This window comes from Ictalurus punctatus, chromosome 17 (genome assembly GCF_001660625.3).
Source record: "Ictalurus punctatus breed USDA103 chromosome 17, Coco_2.0, whole genome shotgun sequence".
NCBI lineage: Eukaryota > Metazoa > Chordata > Actinopteri > Siluriformes > Ictaluridae > Ictalurus > Ictalurus punctatus.
In genome coordinates this window covers 14368241-14392818 of record NC_030432.2, presented here as the reverse complement: position 1 = coordinate 14392818, position 24578 = coordinate 14368241, and the positions used below count along the sequence as shown (strand labels likewise).

Below are 24578 nucleotides of genomic sequence, written 5' to 3'. Positions count from 1 at the left end.
AGCCACGGTAAAGACTGGAAGAGATTATGGTGGATCATAATGGGAGCTTTACATAGGCTTAATTTAACCATTCATTAACCGGTAATGGTTCAGGCGAGAATTAAGGCTAGAACAGGCTAAACAAACTCAAACTAAACAGACAGGGTCAAGACTAGAATAGCATGCGTGCAAGAGTTGCAAAGACTTGGTAGTTTGACAAAAATGTGGTTTGACAATATTGCAATTTTATCATAGGACTTAAGATTTTGGGTTCTTTTTTAAAATATATGTATCCTGATAATAATATTTTGATTCATAATTGATATTTATTTAGATTTTTACATTTCTTACAGCTGAGATCTACTTAAAAATCCACCACCTTCAATTTGCCTTCACACAGGAATAATACAGGAATAAAATGGTCAATACTTGTCAGTATTGGTAAAAAAAAAAAAAAAAAGAAAAAAGGAAAAAAAAGAAAAGAAAAAGATAATAATAATATAAAATAAAAAGTAAAACATGGGATCTAAATATTTAATGATAGATTTTTTTCTTTGAATCTGCAAATGAAATATTAAATATATGTATATATTAATAGTATTTGAATGGTGAAATTTATTCTGAGGGGCCTAATGGAAGATTTTAATAAAATATCATTATCATAATGTAGGATGTAATAGTAAAATAAACAAAAGTCACATTTACAACTGCACAGTTTTTATGTCAAAATTCAGACTCAAATAAGCAATAGGTTCTTTGAACATATTTCCCCAGCAGTATCTGTGAGCCTCTGAAGCGGTTGTGTCGTGTTGTTGGATGAGCCGTGGGCAGATTTTACATTGACTGTCTTTCTGGTTAAGACTGACATGGATTAAGGATGACAGCAGTGTCATATTCAGAGGCTGGGAGAGAAATGCAGGGATGGACATGCAGTGTGACAGCTTGTCAGGTTTAGGTCAATGGACTCCTTCATGATGTGTGTCTGGGAAAATAAGCGTCCTGGACAAGCCTGGGTCAGTCTTTGCACAGGTTCTCTCATACGTTGGCCCTCTGTGCAAAGCTGACAATAAACTCTTCATTGAGGTTATAAGATGTGGTCTTTATATATCTTTCTGTGAGCAGGAGGAAATGTTACCTTGTTTGCCTTTGCTTCTGAGATCTAATTTGAACTAATTGTTTATTTGATGAGCCACTTCATTAATATACAGAATCCATGTCGTCTTCAGTGTGTTACATTTTATATAATGCTCTTCTTAATAATTAAATAGATATTAAATAATAATTCAATCAGAGCATTTGTCTAGTTAACCAGCTCACATTTGTAAAAATGGGATTTCGGTATCAGATCCAGAATCTTTATTTAAAATCTAAAAATATGACTTTGTTGTGACAACAAATTTTTACTCAAAACACTCTACACTATAAAATCCATACTTGGGCAATTTAAGAACATTTAATCATGTATTTTGAATACATGAAAACATGCTTAATCCCTTAACATCCTGGATAATTTCTCAGTTATATATTTTAAAGCATATCATCTGGAGATTACTATGAATGACTCAGTAACAACACTGAAACTAATACGAAACTGATGTAGTTGATGTACTGTAGCTGATGTAAGTCTGGTCCCACCTGGGGAGTTTAAGGGTTTTAATGTAGGAAAAAAGCAGGATAAAAGTGAAATGCTAAATTATCCCAGGATTGTGACTGAAAACTGACATTGTACGCCATCGCCTGAAGCGATCACATTCTTTCAGAGTACACACACTGGTCTTGTTTGCTTCCAGCTCAGTGAATAGGTTCAGCTAAGCTGTTTTTCAGACTCAGAGGCCTTAGCACACAGTGTCCAGTAAGAGACAGGCTTGGTATTGTGAAAAGCAGGCTCATTTCTCCGCTGAGAGTGGCAGTAAGGTGCAGGAAGTTACACTGTAATAATGTACATCCCACACGAAACATAACGGATGCTTGGGTTCTTCAAAGAGCTGCTCGGATCCTCTTGTTTCCTCTTTCTCTCTTTCTCATTCTCATATTTCCCTCAGGGCTCCCATGATGGAGCTGTGCGTTTCCTTGCTTCTCTTCTTCCCTCTTCTCTAGTTTTTATAAGTTGCCGTTCTTTTTATTCCGTTCCTCCCGTCATCTTGTTCTTTCTGCCCCCCATGCAGCTGCTTCTAAGAAAGAAAACAGAAAGAGGAGAGAGAAAAATAACTGATGAGGATCATAGTGCCTGTGCTCCTGTCTTGTGTCTCTTCATTGCTTTCCTTAAATAGTGCCCATAGCTTTTATGCAGATGTACATATGCAGGCTCAAATGTTCATCACATACAGGAAATTCCTTCACAACCAGGAAGGAACACACACACACACATTCACACACACACACACACACACACACACACACACACACACACACACAGAAAATACTGATACACATGCACTATATGTCTCAGCGTGATGCTTAGTTAATATTAGTTAATATTTTCAATTATACCGATGTCCTAGATTTGAGTCTGTGTAGGTTGTTTGTGTAGGTGCAGTAAAATAATGAAATGCATAATCAGTTGTTTTCTTTGCTGCATGCACTTGAGCAGCATGGAAACCAGGTTATTCAGGTCTTGGTAACAGCACAGTGTGAATAAATACTTTTTTGCTTGCAGTTGGCTACAACAATTTACCTGGAGCTCCTATCCATTAAGATTTTTTTTTGTTCTGCTGGTTGTTCTGCATGAACAGCGAGTAACCTAAAGTATCATGACAATAATCATTACCTTAATGACTTTCAACCATTTAATCACCACAACAATTATCTGAGACAGTATAATTTGACACAAGTATACACAGAGATACTTAACTGTGGCCACATATACATATATTATATGTAAACTATTCATAGTCACACAGTTTCCTGTTATACAAAATCTAATTAGATGTGTATATGCAGATGAATAATCCAGTACATATCCAACTGATGCAAGTTGCAAAGTAACAGCCTAAATACACCTAATAGTTTGTTACATGGAAAAATTATGTAAAGCTTTAAATTATGATATCATATTATTACAATAGTCATTATTACATTTTACTTTTATGTTTATGTTATGTTACAATGAACTCTGACTAACATGCTGAGTTAAAAAAGTTTTGGAAAAAAAACCTAGCTCATGAGACAACTGGAAGTATACAGCTAAAAATGAGACTTAAGTACAAGATTAAAGGCATTTAGATGCATCAAAAAACTGCAGACTGTGTGTTTTCTGTTCACAAAGTATGGGCATATGTGATCTAATAATATAAAACACTCTGTATGTAACTGAACAAAATGACATACTAAAATGGTAGTCATAATACTAATAAATGAATAGTTTTGACTAGATTGAGGTCATCCATCATTCCTTTTTCTGCCAAATATTTCTGGTCATATAACACCCCTGAGAAACTTTTAACCTCCAGGGACTTACTTGGGCAAATGAGCGTGAAATGAAAATAATGAAAGCAAAAGCGTTCCCACTGGACTTGTGTAATATAGGGGTCAGATGAAGGCAGGTTGAGACACCCAGAGCAAGGGGAATGCCCACTTATTAATCGTGTAGCTTTTCATCAGGGTTGGACCAATTTCCTGACATTTGTCCTGTGGCAGATGGAGCTCACAGTGACAGGGCTTCATTTTTTTTGGTCACAATAATTTAAATGTGATTATCAACTTAAAGCAGCTGAAAATTATTTTCTTAACTTCCTATCAGATTTAGGCACCAAAGATGCCCCTCTCACATCGATCTTGCACCCTGCCAAACAGATCAAAGTTCTACTCAAGCAGTTACACACATGATTCAAGATCAAGGAACTTGGCAATGCCTACACTTATGGGCTGCAGCTGGTAGGCTGAATGAAAAATCCACACCAATAACGGTTACATAAGGAGTAAAATATTTGGGTGGGGTGTGCTGTTATAGGACAATAATCAACAACAGGGTAGTGTGATGCAGCACAGCAGAGGGCAGTTACAACTTGTACAGAAGTATTTTATTCCATTTATACAACTGCAATTTGACAACAGTTATAGTGTTGTATTTGTTGTACTTCTCATTCATTTATAGTTACAATTAATGTTGTGAAACATCCACAAAACAAGTGATCACTTACATTATAGCAGCTGTAAACTGCTATAATGTTTTTCTCTCTCTTGATGAAAATAAGACAAAACTTGTATCTTGTCGTGTTACCAAGAATGTCTTTAAACTAAAAATTACAACTATACCTCTGACTGTTAGAAAACATTGACACTGCAGACTCCTTGCAAAAATGTTTGATAAAAGTTTCCTCAAAGAAGACGCCACCATGTAAGCAATTAGACGTTGTTTAATCTGTTTATGTGGAGAGCTGTGCAAGTCCCTGTACATACTGTTGTATTGAAATGAGCGCATTTTAACTTGTCCATTGCAGCCAGACCTAATATCATTTGAGAGAATTCGACCTATTGAGAATTTGACCATGCTGTGGTATAAATACAAGCAAACAACTCTCAACACCTGGCTGACATCTAAGTGACTACGTTTACATGGACAGCAGTAATCTAATTATTGACCTTATTCTGAATGACAGTATTGTGATTAAGGTGTTTACATGAGTCGCTTTTAGAATACTCCTTTCATGTTCCTGTTTTACATGTTATAGAACATAGATCGATTAACGGCACACGTCATTACGTCCCCACGCCACACCGTCCAACGTTCCCTCCAGAATTTCACGTATCAACATACAGTTCGTCTTCGTTATGGTACCGTATACAGTTTTGGGTGTTTTTATTTTTAATTTTTACGAACGCTTAAAGTGCGGTTAATTATTTGTCATGCTGTACGTGCAAATAGATGACTGCTTGAAGCCATGGGCTGCGTCCCAAACCGTGTACTTACCTTCTATATAGTAGCTGAGATACATGTATTTCGCCTACTATATAGCAGCCTAAGTTTCGAACGCAGATGTGCTCTCTTGTTTGCAATAAAACGGTTGAGCACTGCCATGTGTCTACGTGTCCTGTCGCAAAATGCGGTGAAAACTCTCACACGACGTTAATAGTGTGATTAAGGTGTGTACATGTCTGTAACTGTTCCTCAGTGGTGGAATGCACTTCCAATATCAATCCGGACCGCAGAATCTCTCACCATCTTCAAAAAACAACTTAAGACCCACCTCTTCAATGAACACCTAACAAACTCATAATTAAAAAAAAAAAAAAAAAAAATTGCACTTGCACCTCTACTCTGCACTTTGCTTCTTCTGGAATTCAATTAATGGATCTCGTATGGTAGCACTTATTGTACTGTTCTCTGCTTGATATCGCTTTGCTTGTATCTTTCTCATTTGTAAGTCGCTTTGGATAAAAGCGTCTGCTAAGTGAATAAATGTAAATGTAAATGTAATGCACTTCGATTATGCGACTAAAATAGGAGTACTCCACGTGTCTTAATTTGATTTGTGTTTACTTCGAGTATAACTTTAATCGTATTAAGGTAATAAAAAATTGCTGTTTACATGGTAGTTTCTTAATCAGAGTATCGTCTTAATCGGGTTAATATCGGATTATTGTTGTCCATGTAAACGTACTGCATGTTAGTTTTGGTCTAACTAGTTATGCAGCTAGCATAGCTAGTGATAACAAGCATGCCTGGTTAGAGTACAGCAGCATGACCAAAGTCACTAGCTAACATTAGCTAGCCGATTATGTTGTGTGCATTTATAAGCTTACAGTTTGAGAGGACGAACTGTCTGCTTTCTTTTCCAGTGCACTTTTTGCTGTGTAAGCTGTTGTCAGCAACAAAGCACTTTGCTTCATGTTAAATTATAACCTACCCTCATACAGGCAGAGAAAGTTCCTGATTGGTCAATCCAGCTAGACCGTACTGAATTTTTTTAGCTGCTGATTACAAAGCCACAGACAGTTGGACAGTCTATTTTAGTGATCACTATCAAGATGGAACACATTAATATAAGAAGATATCAAACAAATTGCTTGCACAAACTTTAATAGTATTAATTAAAATCATGTCCTTTTTTAGATATGTGATTTTGTAAACATTTAAACCTTGGAATATTTAATGCAATGTTATTGAATTCTATGCACAGTAGTGTTGTTTTTTTGTAATGTATGCTGATAAATTTGGACCCATGTGGGTCTGTATTTCAGTAAAAGGAAGTGAACAAAGAAAAAACAAAACAATGTTTACTGTATCAGCATGTGTGGGGACAAAAGCCATCAGCATAATGTGTTTTATCCTGTTTATCTGAGTATGATAAGTGCTTTTTCTCTCTCTCTCTCTCTCTCTCTCTCTCTCTCTCTCTCTCTCTCTCTCTCTCTCTCTCACTATCTCTCACTACAGACACTGAATGTAATTAGTTCTCATAGAGAAAGCAGAGAGTAGATGTGAGATCTATGAGTCTCGAGGCTGAAAGCTCTAGGTTTTCACTCCTATCCGATTGAAATTCCACCTCACGGCACTCAGCAACCCCTGCAACCGTGCAAATATTATGTCTCCTTAGGAACACAATAGTGGTATTTATTTCTTTTATTTTGGCTATGTTTTTTTCTTTAAAGATGGATTTAGAGAGGAAATCTTCTGATTCTCTCAGGAGCGGATTGCACATTTCTGAATAGAGTCTATGGCTCAGGAATCCTTTACACACATGTATACCTGCACACATCCATGCACGTACAGTACTGTATACACATTCACAATCAAAGGCAAATAAAGACATCTACATACTTTCAATGTTTCAGTGATCCATGGACTGAGATAAAATGCAGTCACGGGAATGTACACACGTGCACACACTCAAAACATGATCCTTTTTCTTAGGAATATTATGATGGATAAACAAATAATGTTGTTTTTGTGACTGTAGTTGTGAGTAGCAGAGGGGCCCCAAGCAGGAATGTCTTGGGAAAGAATAGTGTCTAGTATGTCCAAGTTGAGGCCTAGAGATGTGCCAAATCTGTGCTAGGAGAAATGCCATGACTCAGAGTTTTGTAGATAATGGCAGAAACATTTTAGTGGCTTTAGAGATTTAGGGTTCCTTCTCAATATGTGTGAAAATTGTTGATATGTGTGTGAACTTTAGAATGTGTTTTGGTAATTTTGCTATTAGACCGTGAATATTAGAGAGTGAGGTTTGAGCGAGGTGAAGACCAAATCGGAAGCCTATGGGGGGGGGGGTTACTGGGATTTTTTGTGAAAAAGTGAGTCAAGATCTTCATGTTTGCACCAATATTAAAGGACAAACATACAGTGGGGTCCAAAAGTCTGAGACCACTGAAATCTGGATTATTTCATTTTCATTTAACATGGGAAATAAACAGATTTTGACATATTTTAAACAAAGAAAGTAAATGTTCAATATCTTGAATATTTAATATTGAGGATTCTGTACTATTTGCTATGTAAGGAATAAAACACAACAGGGTATACTTGTACTATTATTGAAATGTAAGCAAATGTGTGATATTGACCATGTTACTGCTTTGTACAAAGGGTCAGGGTTTCCTCATCCCTACTGTCTTCTATTGAAGCATGTGTTCAGACGACACTCAGATGGATTTGATCTAAAATTAATCATAAAGCTTAGCATAAACGTGTGGAGTCCACGCCATGCTCGAGTGCGCACTGTCATTAAAGCAAAAAAGGGACAAACCAAATACTAAGAAACTCGTAAATATTTCAAAGAATCTATTTTTCACTCAAGTTGTCAATAATATAATTTGTAATGAGAATTGTTGTATAGAATTAGAAAATAATGCATAATCGAAGCATTTTCATTACTGCTCTCAGACTTTTGGACCCTACTGTATGTCATGAGATAAAAAAAAAAAAAAAAAAAAAAAACCTGTAATGTACTCTCACTACCTACACCCATACCTGATGTGTATAATGAAAGAGGAAGGGCAGTATAACAAAAAGGCAACGTGTAACAATCCTAACAACCTTTATGCCACAGCACTGTTTAATTCTGCTATAACAGCAGCTCCAAGAGAAGTGGCAGCTGCCAGGCAAATCATAGGTTTATATTAATGCGCATATTCCAATACGTTATCGTTTCTAAAGTAACTCATATGGCAGATGCTTCATATAAACAAAGACTAATAAAATAACCAATAAAAAACGTGTTATCTAACAAAGACGTATAATCATTTATAAGATTAAACTTACTATAAGGGAATGTCTTAGGGGACAGAGGACTTTGTGCTTTCCCATTTCTCTGTAATAAGCTGCATTATTTTTGTCTAATGAACTTTAAATGAGAGCGAAAGAAAAGAGGCTGGTGAAGGAACAACTGTTTATAGCAGCTATAACAGAAGTGTTAACAGGATGTTCCACAACATTAACATCATTATAAATGGTTAAAAGACACAGAGTGTCTTATTTAAATTTTATTAAGTGTTATTTAAACACAACCTTTATTAATAAATTAAACATTACAGTTGTTGGCCATAAGAGTGGTATAAGTGTAATTAAATATTTCCAGATGTGCTGTTATAAGAAAATAATGAACTTACTGTACTTACTTATTACTTACCAGGGTAAGTAACAAGTGTACCCTGTTGTGTTTTATTCCTTACATAGCATTTTCAGAACTGCATGAAATGCAGTTAACACACAGATTGACTATTTCTGTTGCCTTTTACTGCACTGCAAACACTTGATTAAACTACTAATTTCTGGTGAATAGTCTGTCCTCCCCAATTTGCTGTGCTTTCACAGAGTAAAGCATTATTTCAAGGAGGGATGCTGGCACCTCAGTCTACTTGGCACTTCCTCAAGCTTAGTTATTGTGCTTAGGGAAGCCTTTTAAATCTATGAGACAAGCACTGGAACGTGCTATAAAAAGACCATAATAAATCACCACACCCTCCTTTTTCAATTCTGATTTCCCCAACACTTTTGCACGTAGCATGCATGTGCCTGTACTTACATGAATGAACTTGCCACATGTCTTTTAGCTTTTCATGATCTGAAGCAGAGCTACATAGGTCATTACATATTTTCTGATGAAGACGGTACCTTTGATTCCTAATAGAGTAATGGGAAGAGTTTTACATCTCTTACATTCAACAAATCATTAAGTATTCATGTAATGTAGACTGGAACTATAGGGATCTATTTTTGTTGATTAATGTTGCCCCACTGTAATATAAATAATCTACTTACCCCAAATACTAACTAAATACATGCAATTATATATATTTTTCATTATTTTATCATTTAATTTATACTTACTTAGAGAATAAATGTGAATCTTGACAGTGGACACATCATTATGCCTGGAATACCATATAATTAATATAATCAATAGAACAAAACTAATATGATACCTAAAAGCTATAGATTAAATCTCATTTAAATTAAATATCACAGTGTCACTGTGCTGGGCCACTTCTGTTTTCAAAGAGAATGACAGGAGATGATTTAATTTAATAATACATCACCATGTTTAACCATACCTCATGATGATGATGCATTCATTCTGTCGGTTATATCAAATACCAAGAATATACTTGATCTTAAGCCTTAATTTTGCTTTTGAGTCACGAGCATATAAATAGTACAGTTCCAGAGACATGCACAATCTATGTCAAAGTGCATTGAAGCTGTCCTGGTGACTTGTGGTGGCCCAACACCTTACTAAGACACTAAATATTGGGTTTTACTTCAATTTGTTACAACTCTGTAGGCATTTACATTTTGAAGCACTTAGCTTCAGCCAAAAACTCTATTTAGTTGAAATTATACATCCGTCATTCATCCATCCTCAGTAACCACTTTATCCTTCTCAGGGTTGTGGTGGATTTGGAGCCTGTCCGTTTACCACTGGGCACGAAGTGGGAATACACCCTGGATGAGTTGCCAATCCATCACGGGGCATCACACACACATTCACACTTAGAAGCAATTTAGAGTAGCCAGTCCACTGGCAGGTTTTTGGAAGGTGGGAGGAAACCAGAGTACCATACCACCTGAAATTATATATCATGTTTTGTTTAATATTAGATATGCATTTATAAATAAATCCTAAATAGGCATTTTTATTAGAGTGGATTGCAGGATATATGTACTGAGAGTCATATACAACTCTCTTCATCAGGAGTCACTTTGAGGGAGATCCTGTGCTTCTGAGCTCATTAAACCTTAATCAGAAACTCTATTTTCAGATCACTTGTAGATCCGTCAGGAGGATTTCCCATGAATAGAGGCCACTGTTTCTCCGCGACCTCTCCGCCAAAATGATCCCACTGGAATTATTTCATATGTGGTTAGCACAGCAGTGAAGTACAATTGATATAGCAATCGCTGTGTCTGTTCTTTCTCCCTCTGAATAGGCTACCCTGAACATTGCAAGGTTTTCATTGATACTTTAAATGTATGAGAAGAACAGATGGCATTACTGTGTTTGGTGTTTCATTTAATACAGTTTGCCATTAGGGTGTTTCTCGTTAATCCATGAACCAAACACAAAATGTAATTTTAAACATTAGTGTCTTTGTTTTGCCTCAGAACATGAACGTGAAGCACAATTTTGGACTCTGAGGATAGGAATGTTCCGTTATCTTACAAGAACAAAATATAATAAAAAATGACCATTTGCACTATTTATGTTTGCTATAGCATGTAGTATTTAAGTGAGTATGAATGCTGTGGCTGCATTATGAAACATCTTCTACTGTCATAATCACTTTACAAGGTTGACATCATCACTGTGTGGTCTTCCATGTAGGAGTGAATGAATGAATAAACCCACATGATATATTCTTTATATTCAAAATGAACCCTAAATAGACTCATCTTCCATTTTCATAGGACCACCTGTACACCCTCTCATTCATGCAAACGCTAGAGACTGGGGTGTCTTAAACTCCCAGGAGATCAGCAGTTTCTGAATTACTCAAATCGGCCCATCTGGCACCAAGAACCATTCCTCAGTTAAAGTCACAGAGATCACATTTGTTGTTCATTTGATACTTGATGAGAACATTAACTGAAGCTCTTGACCTGTATCTTCATTGTTTTGTGCTTTGTGTTGCTGCCACATGATGAGCAGGTGTACAGGGGGAGAAAAAAGTGGACAGTGAGTGTACATGCATTCACATTTACGCACATTTAGTATGTTTATGAGTCTGTATTTCTTGCTTGAATTTGTACCTCTCCAAGAAAAATCTTTGAAAACAAAGAATTAGTCGTCCTTAACATGTTGAGTCAGACAGTATGAGAGTTATTAAGAACGGATCTCATTCATAGTGAAACAGCATAGGTAAGCAAACACAGAGCACTAGAGCACAAATGAGAGAGAGCAAGAGAGAGAAGTGTTCACTCCCAGCCCTGAAGGCATGAATCACTTTACCACCATGACAATGTGTAATATTTCCACCAGATGGAAAAAAAAGCTCTTATTTGCCACTACTGTGAGAACTGCTCTAGGCTTACCTCATTTCTGCACTAATATTAATGTTATACCTAACACATTATCTCTCCCAGTCTGATAATGTCAGTCCATATTTGTATGATTTTGCATTTTCATAACACTGGTTGTTTGAGTTTTTTATTCCTAGAGAAATGATTGCACTAGAAGCTACTGTGTATATGTACTCAACTACAGTTGCAAATGCTTCCGTACGGTGACTTAAAAGGGACTTATGAGTCATTGTTCTAGTCTCATTTACATAAATGAAGACATGCGAGACAAAGAGAACAGCCTTGCGCACAAAGGAGAATGCTGCTATCTTTACAGTGAGCCAACAGTGGGAAATATAATTCATGCAAATGAGCCAAACAGATAAAGGCTTTCTTTGTCTAGCTGCTCTTTATATCTGATGGCTAAATTTAACTGCTCAGTTAATGCAGGGGTTTCAGATCAGATTTTTTGTTGTTGTTAAACCTTATTTGTTCCAGCATATTTTTTGCCAGTAAATTATACCTGTGAGCACAGTGTTCTTGTAAAAAAATAAAAAAATAAGACAGGTAGATTAACACTTGCTTCATCTCACAGCCAATGTACCAGTGTATTGTTTCTCTTTTTAATCTAACTTTGTAGCAGCTATCCATTTTCCTGGGCTTGAAGGGAAATTTTCAGTGTAATCACAAAGGAGAAAATGAACAATTCTCAGCTTTTGATTTTATCCACAATGGCCATGTGAACAAGGCAGAAAGGCTCACAGTCGATTACAAAATTGGGTCAATTTACATAAAGATAATTTGTTCCTGAGACACCTTTTTTCATTCTAATATTTAGAAATTTCATCAACATTTTAATTGGTTTTCAGCTTTAAAGAGGACTTTGATAAGAGTTCATTAATTAGATAGAAAAGGTCTTGTCTACATTATGTGCACTTCCAGCAGTAGAAAATGTGCTCATTTTGACCTAAGTGTAGAGAAAGAGACCACAGGCTTCTGAAGAATTCTCATATGCTGCACTATTTCATTTTAATTGCTAATCATTCCTTTAATCTAAATGTTTAAACATTTTTGCAACAGACGCATTACTTTAAAGCTATGTTCAGTAGAATTCCCAGTTAACAATTAATTCTTTGCCTTTACAGCTCCAGGGATCTCTTAGAAGAAAGATTGAGGGGCAGCCTTCGGGGTACACTGCTAAGCAGAATGGACACTTCTGTGCGGGCCCAGTGCCAGACTTCAAGCGTCTTCGTATGGAGACAGGCTCTCTTCATGCTGGTGCTTGCTCTGTGGATGCAGGGCAGCCTCAAGGTTTAGCTGGGTCTGTAGGTCTGGGCCATGTTCCCCGGCGAAAAGATCCCTTCATGATGGGTCAAGGTGTAGGCAATGATATTTTCAACATGACTCTCAGAGATATGAAGAAAGAACCGATTGATGTTCAGACCTGCAGCCAGTCATCAGCAGATCCTGCGATGATGGTGTTTGACTTTAAAGATGAGGGTGGAGGACAGATTGACCCTGAACTCCAGGATCTGTTTGATGAGCTCACCAAGTCAGTACCACCTCTCAATGATCTGGAGCTGGAGAAAATGTTGAAACAAGATGATGACTTTGGTTTGGATCTCGGCCGACCCAGCTCGGCTGGTGCTACCAATCCCTGCCCGCATTTAGATAAACCAATCAAGACAGAGTACCCATCTGATTTTGGCCAAGCACCAGGAAGCTCTCCGCAGCTCAGGCCAGCATCTGCTGGACCTTCGTTCTCAATGGCCAACACAACTTTGTCAACTTCTCCCATTGGGCCTGGGCAAATGACGCATAACCATGTACCACAGACCACCGGAACATCGTCAAGGGGACTACCTGCCTGGCATGAGATGTCACATGCTGAGCAGCTAAAGCAAATGGCGGCAAACCAGCAGCCCAAACAGCAGCCCAACTCTCTCCTCCACCACCAACAACAAAGCCACACTGGAGGAGTGAGGAACTGGTCCTCCACCATGAGTGGCCACCCCAGTTCCTTTTGTCAGGAAACAATGTCCAGCACTGGTTTGCTAAGCCAACCAAGAATTAACTCTCAGAGCACTGGTCAGGGCAAAGGCATGCCCAACTGTCTCTTTAAGCCCAGTGGTTACAACCCATCAAATCCCACCGACATGAAACCGCTCAACAATAAACCAATGCTACATTTCACCCCTAAAGCATCAACTTCAACCACAGGCCAACAAATCCCCCGCATGGTTGGGTCACAGAGCAAACAGACTACGCAGCAGCAGTCTCCAGGAGGTCAAAACACGCAATTCCAGTTGTCTATGCAATCATCCTGTGTACAACCGAAGCCCCTGAGGCCTCCTCTCAGCCAGCATGGTCCTGGAATCAGTTATAAAATGAACCAACAAAGACAGGTAGGACACTTATTTGAAGCATGACTGGCAATGTTTTCAGAGTTTTCAGAAATCCTAAGTAGGATATTCGGCCGAAATGATGCATTTTGCTTATGTTTCAAACACTAATAATAAATTCAAAACAGCAGAAACAGAAAATCTATTTTTATTTGTGTAATGATTGTTACACTAAACTGGGAGTTGAAAAGCATTTTATTTTAACATATCATCAGGAGACTCAGACTTGTTGAGACTTGTATTTAAGCTGTCTCAGACTGGAATGATTATTTTCGTAATGTCTCATGGGAGGGACATAAGCATACAGGATTAAAATGCTAACATTAACTGTGGATTGTATAAGAGTATTACTTTTATTTGAAGTAATGCCATCATATTGTCATGGGAATATTTTATTAATCCTAAAATCCACAGTAGTTTTTCTCATGATTCTAAGTGCTGCTGGTCCATCTGCTATAGTCAGTTTGTGTGTAGCATTTATGGAAGGGAGCAGAATTTATTTTCTCTTTATATTCTGGTTTTGCATTGACCGTTCAGCTCACCCTGCACTCTGCCAGATTCTTCTCTTTACTTCATTTAACTATGAGTGGCTTCACTGTGCTGTTAGTTTGTTGCTCCTGTCGCAATAAATCGCAGTGTCTTGTGTCTGAGTAGTTGCAGTGCATCTTGAATATGTATATCCCCTCAAAGCGATTTGACGAGAGTCCTGGCTCGCTAGCCTGTGATGGATTAACATGCAAGACTTCTAATTTCTCCGCCTGTCACAGTTGCTCAGCGCCAAGGCATAGATGTGCACAGCGGGATTTGCTAATTGGAGTTTGTTAGCTATGAGGGACAAGTTGTGGAAAATGACAGTAATCTGCTTAGCCTGGTGCCTGTGGTTGAACCACTGATTTGTTATGATTGGGGAGATTTAGAACATCCCCCTTTTCAGTTTTGTTCAAACAGCATCTCCTGCCTCGCTCTGTGTGAAACGATAACATGAGCCACACAAGATGGGTCCTCAGAACACAATCTCCAAAATGGTTCTGAGTGCAGAGGATGCTAAGAGAGCAGAGATTTACCTGGATTAAATCATAGTTTAACCATGAATTCAGTTTACAAGAATCAGGAATTTATTTCAATTCATATGTACACAAATGTGCATTAACTTTTATCCTGTTGCTACATTACTTTAAACTCAGATTTAAATTTCAATCAGAGATTTTAATCTTACGGTTGAGGTACTTTAGTCTTATATGAGATGCGTATCAGGAAAAAGTTTATGCTTCTTTTTACTGTAAAAGCAATAAACAATGTAGCTACTAAACAAATCTATCATTGTGGACAATCAGAATTAATCCTAGGTTGAGATTTTATGGTCTTGTTTAATATTTAGCCATGCAATACAAATTATGCAAATGAGGCTGCAGCAATGCTGAGGAAAGAAAAGAAGGGGGCGTGGCCAGACATATATAACATGTGCCATACACACATTCCTTCATTAGAGCAAAAGAATACCAGAAGCTGGTTATAGCTGCCGTAGCTGCCAGTCACTAACATTAGCATGTAGTCTGTTTTTTTGTTTGTTTGTTTTTTATTAATTACCCATTACCAAGGTCAGGAAAGCTTGCAAAACTCAAGTTGGGATGGTAAATAAACCTAACATGCTAACAAGAATTCTTGTAAAGTGAATTACCCCTGATAAACAACACATTGTTTCCTTTATTTTAACGTGAGCCCCGCATTTATGTTTTGCGTCTGGCTTCTATTTGGCAAGCACAGACTAGGGAAGCTAAACTGCATCGGTTAAATATTTTGTTGCTCTGCTCTAAAATCAGACAGCAAAGGCAGTAGTTGTAAAAAATTGGCAATACTATCGTCAATCATCCCAAGCCTCACTAAGCCTCATTGTTGACACTGGGGCATGACCATGTTTCTGGACACTTGCTCAAAAGATTACCATGCCTTTGAAGCACCATTTATCTCCAGAGGAGGATTACCATTATTGTTAGTCACTATTGTCTTATTAAACTTGTATTTGCAGTTAAGTCTCATTTCAGTAACATTTATCAGGTGATTAAAAAAATATTGTAGATTGTCTAGACCAGATAAATGCTCAAAAGGAATTCAGTAGTCCTCACCATGAAATATTTTCTAAGTATATTCCATGGAATATATGAGCCAACAAGTTTGGGTTGGAAGTATTTCATTGCTGCAGCTGAGGACTGAGCAACTATGTGTATGTTTGTTTTGCAATTTACATGTCAATTCAGTGACAGGAAAATTATATTAAAATAAATACATGAAATACAGCTACTATAAATGCACCAGTGGGTTTACGACCAAGTATTAAAACTAATGAACAAAAGAAATAGGGTTTCAAAAGAAATTTTAAAGCTACGCTCCACAAGCAGATGTGGAAATATTTCTTCATGAGAGACCACAAAGTCATGAGAAGTAACTCTGTAACAGCTAACATTGAATACATCTAATAAAAAAAAACAGCAAAACATATATTTCCTGGGTTATTCATATGCTGAGAGCTCATTATGTAGCATATAAGGCATATATGAGATATACACATAGCTTACATGGTTAATTAAGGTTGATATTTTTGACACTCTTCCTGGAAATTAAGAAAGTCCTAAACAGTTCCACTCTTTATGAAAAAAAGATATTCCTTTCACTGAGGGAAATACTCCTGCTGGCAGCACTGATGGGGTTAAACTTACTGCTGAAATGGAAACAAAGGCACAGCTTCTGCTACAAGAGGGGAGAAAAATGGGAGTGCTCAGAGTCTTCCCACAGTCAACTGAATTAGTAATGCCATGGAAATAAAGGTCCCGAAATGGTGCCACAGTCCCTCTGGAACCCTCATGAGCAGAGCTGAACTTCCTCCCACCAGGAGCAGCTTGCAAAATTCCTGTGAAAAGATCAAGATTTGGGCTCTGTTTTTCATTTTCTTGTTCTCACAGTCTGCTGATCAGTCGCAGGCTTGAATGTGTCAAAACTGGGATCCATATTTTCAAGGGTGTTCAAGCCTATGATGGAAATCTAATGGAAATCTTTGTGTCCAGATGGGAGGCAAAGTGCTTCATTCTCTGCTTGGGAAATTCCACATAGAGAGTTTTTATACGCTGTATAACACATACAGTATAGTCCTGATTTCATTAAATGTTGTAATGCCAAGTATCTCATATTTATGATTGAAGTGTTATGCTTGTTGGTCACAATCAGTCACAAGTGAGTAATTCATGTGCTTGCTGGTTTGGATGTGAGACAGTTGGCCCTGGATGAGCCTCTGTGGCAGATTTGAATGGATTATAGCCTGAAATATATTAGCTTGTCAGTTATTTGCTATAACATTATTTGGGATAATATTCACTATATCAGCCGTTGCAAATTAATTTACAGTAGATTTAATATACAAGTAGAATGGGCATCTACTTGTCAGTAGTTTAAAAAAAATAAAATAAAACAGAAAGTGATTGTAATTATTAAAATGGGAACTTGCCTCTAAAAGGAGAAAAGGCAAAGAATGTCGGAAAAACAGTGCTGATCAAGCATTCTCTCCATTTTTAATTCACTCACAAAAATAAAGCCTCCCTCAGCAATTTTGCTCTGAATTTAGGCCTGGATCTGTAACATCTTTGAGGCATTTATGGGAGTTCAGTTTCCAGAGTCATAAAACACAAAATGTTGACATTTGGTTTAAATTAAAAAATGAGGTTTTATGAAGCAAATATCAGCCCATCACTGAATGTTATATTCTTCCGTCAGCACAGTCATCACAGTTCTTTGCTTTATCATGTTATATTTTTCCCTCTTCATTTTCGCTGGATTCCCATCTCAATGAAAAAAAAGAGGAGGGGGTGCCAGGTTGTTGGAGCTGCACTGCAAGTCGAGTGCTTGTTTCCTGGGAAAGCGATCCAGGGCCAAGTCCAGATGCCGAGCTGCTCCCTGGGGACGGCGTTCCTGCCTTCAGACTGCAGGAAGTGTGAGAGAGCAGCGAGGCTCGGGCCTAGAGCCCTGTCAGCTGCTTGTAATGCGGGGTAGAATGAGAGCCTAAATCACAGCCCTCCTTTATGGAGTCCGCAACCACATGTGGTATTCATTTAACGATGTACTGAAGAGCGTAGAGTGAAGCAGAGATGGAAAACAGCTTTATGACACATCAGGATGACAAAGAGTGGATTAGAGAGCCGTCCACGCTAATGAAACGCTCAGTCCCTCCCACCCATAACACACACCCCACTGAAAGGCAATTTGAATGTAACGTGAAGGCAGTTTGGCTGGTGTCCAGACTGGTCATGATTTCTCGCCATGCCTCTAATTGGAGGTAATACAAAGCAGGGAATGAACTTTTAAGGGAATCTTACTTTCTTGTACCAAAATCTGGGAGAATGACTAGTTCTGGCAAAAAAGTGACTGAGCTTACATCATTAATGGAAAGCGAGGATGTTGTTTAAAATATGATGTGTATTAGATGTCAAAAACTTGATACTTCGTGTAGTCCTATTAAAAATGATGACCTGCAAAATATCATGTGCGTTATTCAGTTAAAATTTTTTTTTGCAGTCATCACACTAGAGAAGTTCAGCAGGGAAACAATGATCTTCACTTGCCCTCTAATTAATTAGTGGACTTCCCAGAGCTGATCCATCTCAGCATGGGACCTTAGCAAGTTCCTCCTCAGCTCCTCTGAGGCACGGCCTGTGCCACTGCAGATAGGCCTGCCCCTGAATAGGACCTCGTGCAATGTGTACTTTTCCTCAAATCCCCTTTTCCATGGCTTGTTGAAGCAGGGAATTCCTCCCATAACACACGAGGTTCTTTTCAGTGCTTTTGTTAAAGGACCTCCATTGTGGGTTTTTGGAGATGTCTTTTAGACATCTCAAAGCAATGGCCTTTCGCTACGCCGTTGTTGAATCTGTTTTGCCCTGAGAAATGTTTCATGTCAACACAGTGGCTGACAGTGTGTACACTGTGTGTGTTTGAGTGAATGGGATAACATACTTGAGCAGGGTTTGTTCTGGAAAAAAAACTTGCAGTAAGGCCGTTACTGGCTGAAAAATATTACCAGTTGTGTGTGTGGTTGTAATTTGTAGTCTTGCTGCTTGTTGTTTTAGGGTCTAACATCACAGACAATTTAATGTTCTGATTTTGATTAAGAGGTGATTAGATTGTTCTTGGATTATACATTTTAAAAATTATGTAAAACTATTATCTGACAGATAATACACCTGAAATTGCCTGACACTAAAGAAGGGTTTATTGACAAAGATCTAAGAAAAACTGAAAGAAACCTAAAACAATCCTGAAGGTTTCTTTTTTTTTCAATAAACATCATGTAATCACAGGAACCTACCTAGAGCACCTTATGTCTCCAATTATTTATTGCCTTATAAATATGTTCTTTTTAATTTAACAAGTATAATTGAGTTGTGTGCCATGTTATGGTCACCAAAACAAGCTCAATGACACCTGCCCAAGACCTGAAACAGACTATTTATTTTCTTACCTTTATAACTGATTTGAGCCACCTTGCTTTTGTAATGAAACTTCAAAGGCAGAGTTTGTAACAGATTGCTGGCCTGATGGTGTTGTTTTTTCGTGAGGAACTGATGTGTTCATGGCCGTGTAGCTGATCTGTTTGAGGAAAGAGGTGATAGGGGATCCAGCTGCATTTGGCGAGGCGTATTGGTATTCAAAGCAGGTCCAGGGGAAATATCAGTAACGGGTGAGAAAATTGGGAGATCGTAGACTTTCAGATAGCAAAAGGGGACCATTTTCTGCAACATATGCACATATTAAATGGTTTCTCTGCACTTTTAGCAAATACATTTTTTTTTGTCCATTCCTTATGCAATCTAAGCAAACATTAGTCTGTTATATTTATGAATTTACATTCTTTTTAAGGGCCATGAGATCATCACAGGAATTATTTTAAGTACATTTATTAATCTGCTCCAAATCATGCACTGTTTTACTTTAATAAAAAAAAATAAAAATACCACCACATTTACTTATTTGTCATTCTGCCTTTAGGCATTAAAGTGTTCTATCAACAGGCCAGATTTTCATTATATTGGCATGGCCATCTTTCACAAGATGGTCTTTTGCCAAAAAAAAATTCCCAGGGAACTGGATTATTTACTGACAAATTAAAGGAAAAACTGGTGGCTATGAAATCCTGATGGAAGTAGTCGTTTTCATGATGACTCAACCCCCACACAGAGGACATGAGGGCTCACTGAATGGTTTGATGAGAATGATGTAAATCACATGCACTTCACAGTCACCAGATCCCAACCCAAATGAACACTTTTTGGTTTGTGGAGCAGATTGTTAGACAACCCTCTCCACCAGCATCATCAAAACACAAACCGAGGGAATATCTATTGGAAGAATGGTGTTCATCCATCCAGTGGAGTTACACAGACTTGTAGAATATATGCCAAGACACAGTGAAGCTGTTCTGCTGGCTCCTGTTGGTCCAACACTTTACTATGTTGTTTTTTCTTTACATTTTCACCAGTCTGTGTGTGTGTGTGTGTGTGTGTGTGTGTGTGTGTGTGTGTGTGTGTGTGTGTGTGTGTGTGTGTGTGTGTGTGTATATATATATATATATATATATATATATATATATATATATATATATATATATATATATAATTAGAATGCACTGAAGAAATAAAAACCATCCAAGGAGAACGTTTTGGACATCCATACACCTTGTCTGTGTATATTTCTGCAGATTTAAAAAAGGATCTTTAAGACATCAGTCATGTAGTGATATATTGAAATGTCACCATTTCAACAAAATACTTACATGTAAACCAAATAACTATTTGTCAGCAATGACATGTATTTGTCCTTTTTTTTCTTTTAATAGGCATTAGAGGGGGAAAAAACAAAAAAGCTGTGGGAATTGGATAACACCATGTACTCCATGTATCACGAAGCGTGTGCTTTAAACCATCAAAATAATTGATAAAGCCTGCCATCTAGTGGACTAACCGTACAATCACAAGGCCCAATAAACTTGATCTTATGAAAGCAAATGTCCACTGAAGTGATAAAGCTTACAATATAAATGTTGTGTAAGTGTAATGTAGAACTTGCATTACAGTATTACTGTATATTTGACTAACATTTATTGTAAGTTCACCACTAATTCAGCATTCATTTTGTAGTAAACAGTTATTCGATGACTAAATAACATCTAGGTCTTCGTTATCTGTTCATAGGGATTGGCACCAGGGCCACGTTTCTCAGCAAATGGTTGTCTGGTGACCCAGCAGCAGCGTCTGTCTGCACCTAGCACTCAGCAGATAAACAACAGCAAAGCACAGAGACAGCTAAGCCAACCTCAGCAGCACACCAGTGACACAGTGAGTAACAGATTAAAACTGATCCACTCTGAATCACAATCTTTTTCTGCTGTCATCCTCTACACAGTAGGTGTGATGCAATTTACACCATGTTTACTCTAATTTTAACTGATTTAAGGCGTTACAGTACAACCTGCCTTCTTCTCTTTTAGTTTGTAGTACACACTGTGTTTTACCATACCTAATAAACTCTGAACAACAGACTATCAACAACAGATACAGCATGTTTTCATTCTTAAGAACACTCAAAGTGTTGCCCATAGTATTAAAACTCAGAAATACAGAATAGTTTTGAATGACTGTTTGGTCCTTTAGATTTTAAACCCAGGGATTTATTGTTGGTTATTGTGTTCTGTTCATTTTCTTATTTGCTTTCATTTATTTCAACCCACAGGATCAGTTTAACAGGCATCTAACAAGACCTCCACCTGACTACAAACAACCACAGCATCCAAACCTTTACCCAGGTACCCATTTTCTCTTTCTTAATTTTTTTCTTACGTTTCCAAATACAAAACCATTTGCTCCTTTTGCTAATTTATTATATCTGTTGGACTAATTACTTATAATGCATCACAAGAAGTTGAAACTAGGAGACATTTTTTTATTTATTGATAATCATGGTAAAACCCAATTTTGTATATGCAATAGAAGATTATTTTAAGTGTAACCTTCTATTATTTAAAAATTCATCATTAGTGAAGCAAGATATGGTTCCTGGGAACTCAAGTCTAAAAGCCACATTATCCACATATCCACAACAGTATTTTCTCCTAATTTAAACAAAGGAAAATTACTTCTCTCCCATCACAGTCACTACATGAACATCAGTGTGTTGATTAATTTACGACCTAATCTTTATAACGCCTCGGATAAATCTTATTATCATTATTAAACTTCTATTTCTGTTCATTTCTATGTGAATATTTGTACGCATTCTAACTTGACTCAAATGACCATTTTCATTCCAAACTCCCTCATGTGCTGTTCTGTGCCCAGGTCTGACATCATCCTCAATAACCAGTAATAGCTCAGACCAGAGGGAGAGCCAGTCCATCTCATGCCATATTTCCAATGGCCAAGGAGTCAAAATGACTCCCAACTCTGGAGACAGAATGTTTCCCAGCAGATCTGATCATTCAGAAGTCCAAAACTGTGCAGGCCAACTGCACCAACAGCCTAACAGCCAGATGCAAATTGGGATGCATCAAAACAAGCCACAGTTCCAGGGAATTGCCCCTACCGCACAGCATGTAAGAACCAGCGCAAGCCAAGATCCAATCCTTGGCCAAGGACTGGGATGCATGACCACCACTGGAAGCAGGGAGACAGGCATGAGCTGGGAAAATGTTACAAAGCAACTAGATGTAAAGAGACTTCCAGTCACAGTACCACCCCAGGGTGCACAAACTGAAGCTCACTTCCCACCAAGGCATATCGGTCCACCAAATCAGGCAGTGCCCCATTCTGGACTGATCCCTTTAAACCCTGTCATTAGAGGATCAGCTCCTAGACCCAGCCAGCCACACATACCCCCACTTCCTGGGATCAGCAGACTAAATCAGTCCTCTCCCACACAGCAGGGGTGCATGAGCACATATGGAGGCACAGCACAAAGCCCTGGTGCCTATCAGAACAACCGTGCAGGCCGCCTCACATTTGATTTTCTGCAGGATGGGGATAATACAGTACCAGGGATCAATACCGACTCAGACTTCATCGATTCTCTGCTTAAGTCAGGTTCAGGCAATGATGACTGGATGAAAGACATAAACCTAGAAGAGATTCTGGGTGGTCACTCATGAATGAGAGACTCAGGAACACAAATAAGAATGATGACTTTACTATTTTGGTATTTTACTAAGTGGTGATTGAAGCTTTTAAAGAGCTTCAGGTTGTATTTTAAAGCACCTAACATATAAGGGATTGGCTTGATGTCTTAAACTTAAGATTCTGAAGAGATATCCAATTATCATGACTTTTTTTTTATTCATGTGGACAAATGATGTATTGCAGGTGTCATTATACTAGATTTAGCTTTTAATCATATTATCTAATCTGTTATAAAGATCCATGTTCACAGTATTTATGGTCTTCACATCATGTTATATAACTATACGCGTCCCTGTAAAAATCAGCTGTAGTAAGCATTGACATATTGCGATACAACACAGCAAGCTGGTGCACTTGTGACTGTCACATCCTGAAGATTAGTTGTGAAAGGGGTATTAATTTTATATAGTTTGTTATGCAACATTAATAAGACAAACAACTTTGTCATTGATAATTTAAGGAACCTGTGGTGGCAATCAAAGGATATAATGGCAAAGATGTTATTTATGAGCGTATACCCTGTTGTAAGATCTTTGTGTGAGTCTAAAACAGTACGTCTTAGAAGCCCATCTCTAAAACTGAAACCCAGGGACTTGCTCTGGGCAGAAATCGAAAATGCATTCAACTCTAATATACAGTATGTTTGTTCACTTGTTCAGGTAAACAAGAAAGACTTGGCACCAAAATGTAGACTGATCATACAACTTTCACATTTGCTCTGCAGAGTTAAGTGGATTCCCTTATATTCGGTTACAGAAATATTCCAAGCAGACATTAAGTATTAAAAATGTCTCAATAAGTCATATTGCTAATATTGTATTATAAATATGTTTACTATATCTTGTGGGGTTTTTTTTGTAACACTAGTCTTTTCTATAATGATCTATAAGGCTGTAATAAATGTGCATATCCTGTGATGTCAATTTAGCCTTTGAATACTGACAATTACAATAAAATATAGTTATGCAGATTTACTGACCATTTATGTATAACCATTTTACTCCTCTGTAAACCTTCTGTCAAACATAATGAACCTGTTACAGAGTGTGGCTGAATTTCTAAATTATGTTTGGTCTATACATATTACAGACAATAAAGCTAGCTCTGCATTGTGGGCTAAAAGGGGGCATCTGAACATGCCTGGTTTTAAAGTAATTATAATTCAAATTTTGATGTTTAATTAACAGAATATAATGTCCAGGCAACACAGTGGTGCATTGGGTAGGGTTACTACCTCATGGCTCCAGGGTCCCTGGTTCAATCCTGAGCTCAGGTTACTGTCTGTGTGGACTTTCTGTGCATGTTCTCACTGTGTTTGAGTGGGTGTCCTCTGGTTTCCTCCCACTGAACAAAAACAATTCCGATTGGCTATGCCAAATTGCCCATAGTGTGAATGTATGTTTGCATGGTGCCCAGTTACTGAAAATGAATGAATAATCTGTAACCTATTACCAATTTGCTTGGCCAAAGCTTTTCTCCTGCTGATTTAACATGAACTATTTGTCATTGTTAAATACAAACAAATTATCTCTGTATTGTGGCAGGGTCTTATTT

General features: G+C 37.7%; 1 protein-coding gene across 1 annotated transcript in view; it reads left to right on the top strand.

The window, feature by feature from the left end:
• zmp:0000001236 (mastermind-like protein 2) overlaps nucleotides 1-24559 on the top strand; it is a 57186-nt gene extending 32627 nt beyond the window's left edge. The window contains exons 2-5 of the mRNA XM_017491057.3: nucleotides 12559-13818; nucleotides 21048-21191; nucleotides 21586-21658; nucleotides 22191-24559. Coding sequence (XP_017346546.1) covers nucleotides 12559-13818; nucleotides 21048-21191; nucleotides 21586-21658; nucleotides 22191-22996 — 2283 coding nt within the window. The 3' untranslated portion in view covers nucleotides 22997-24559. The remainder of the gene's footprint in view (nucleotides 1-12558; nucleotides 13819-21047; nucleotides 21192-21585; nucleotides 21659-22190) is intronic.
• The last annotated feature ends 19 nt before the right edge of the window (nucleotides 24560-24578 follow it).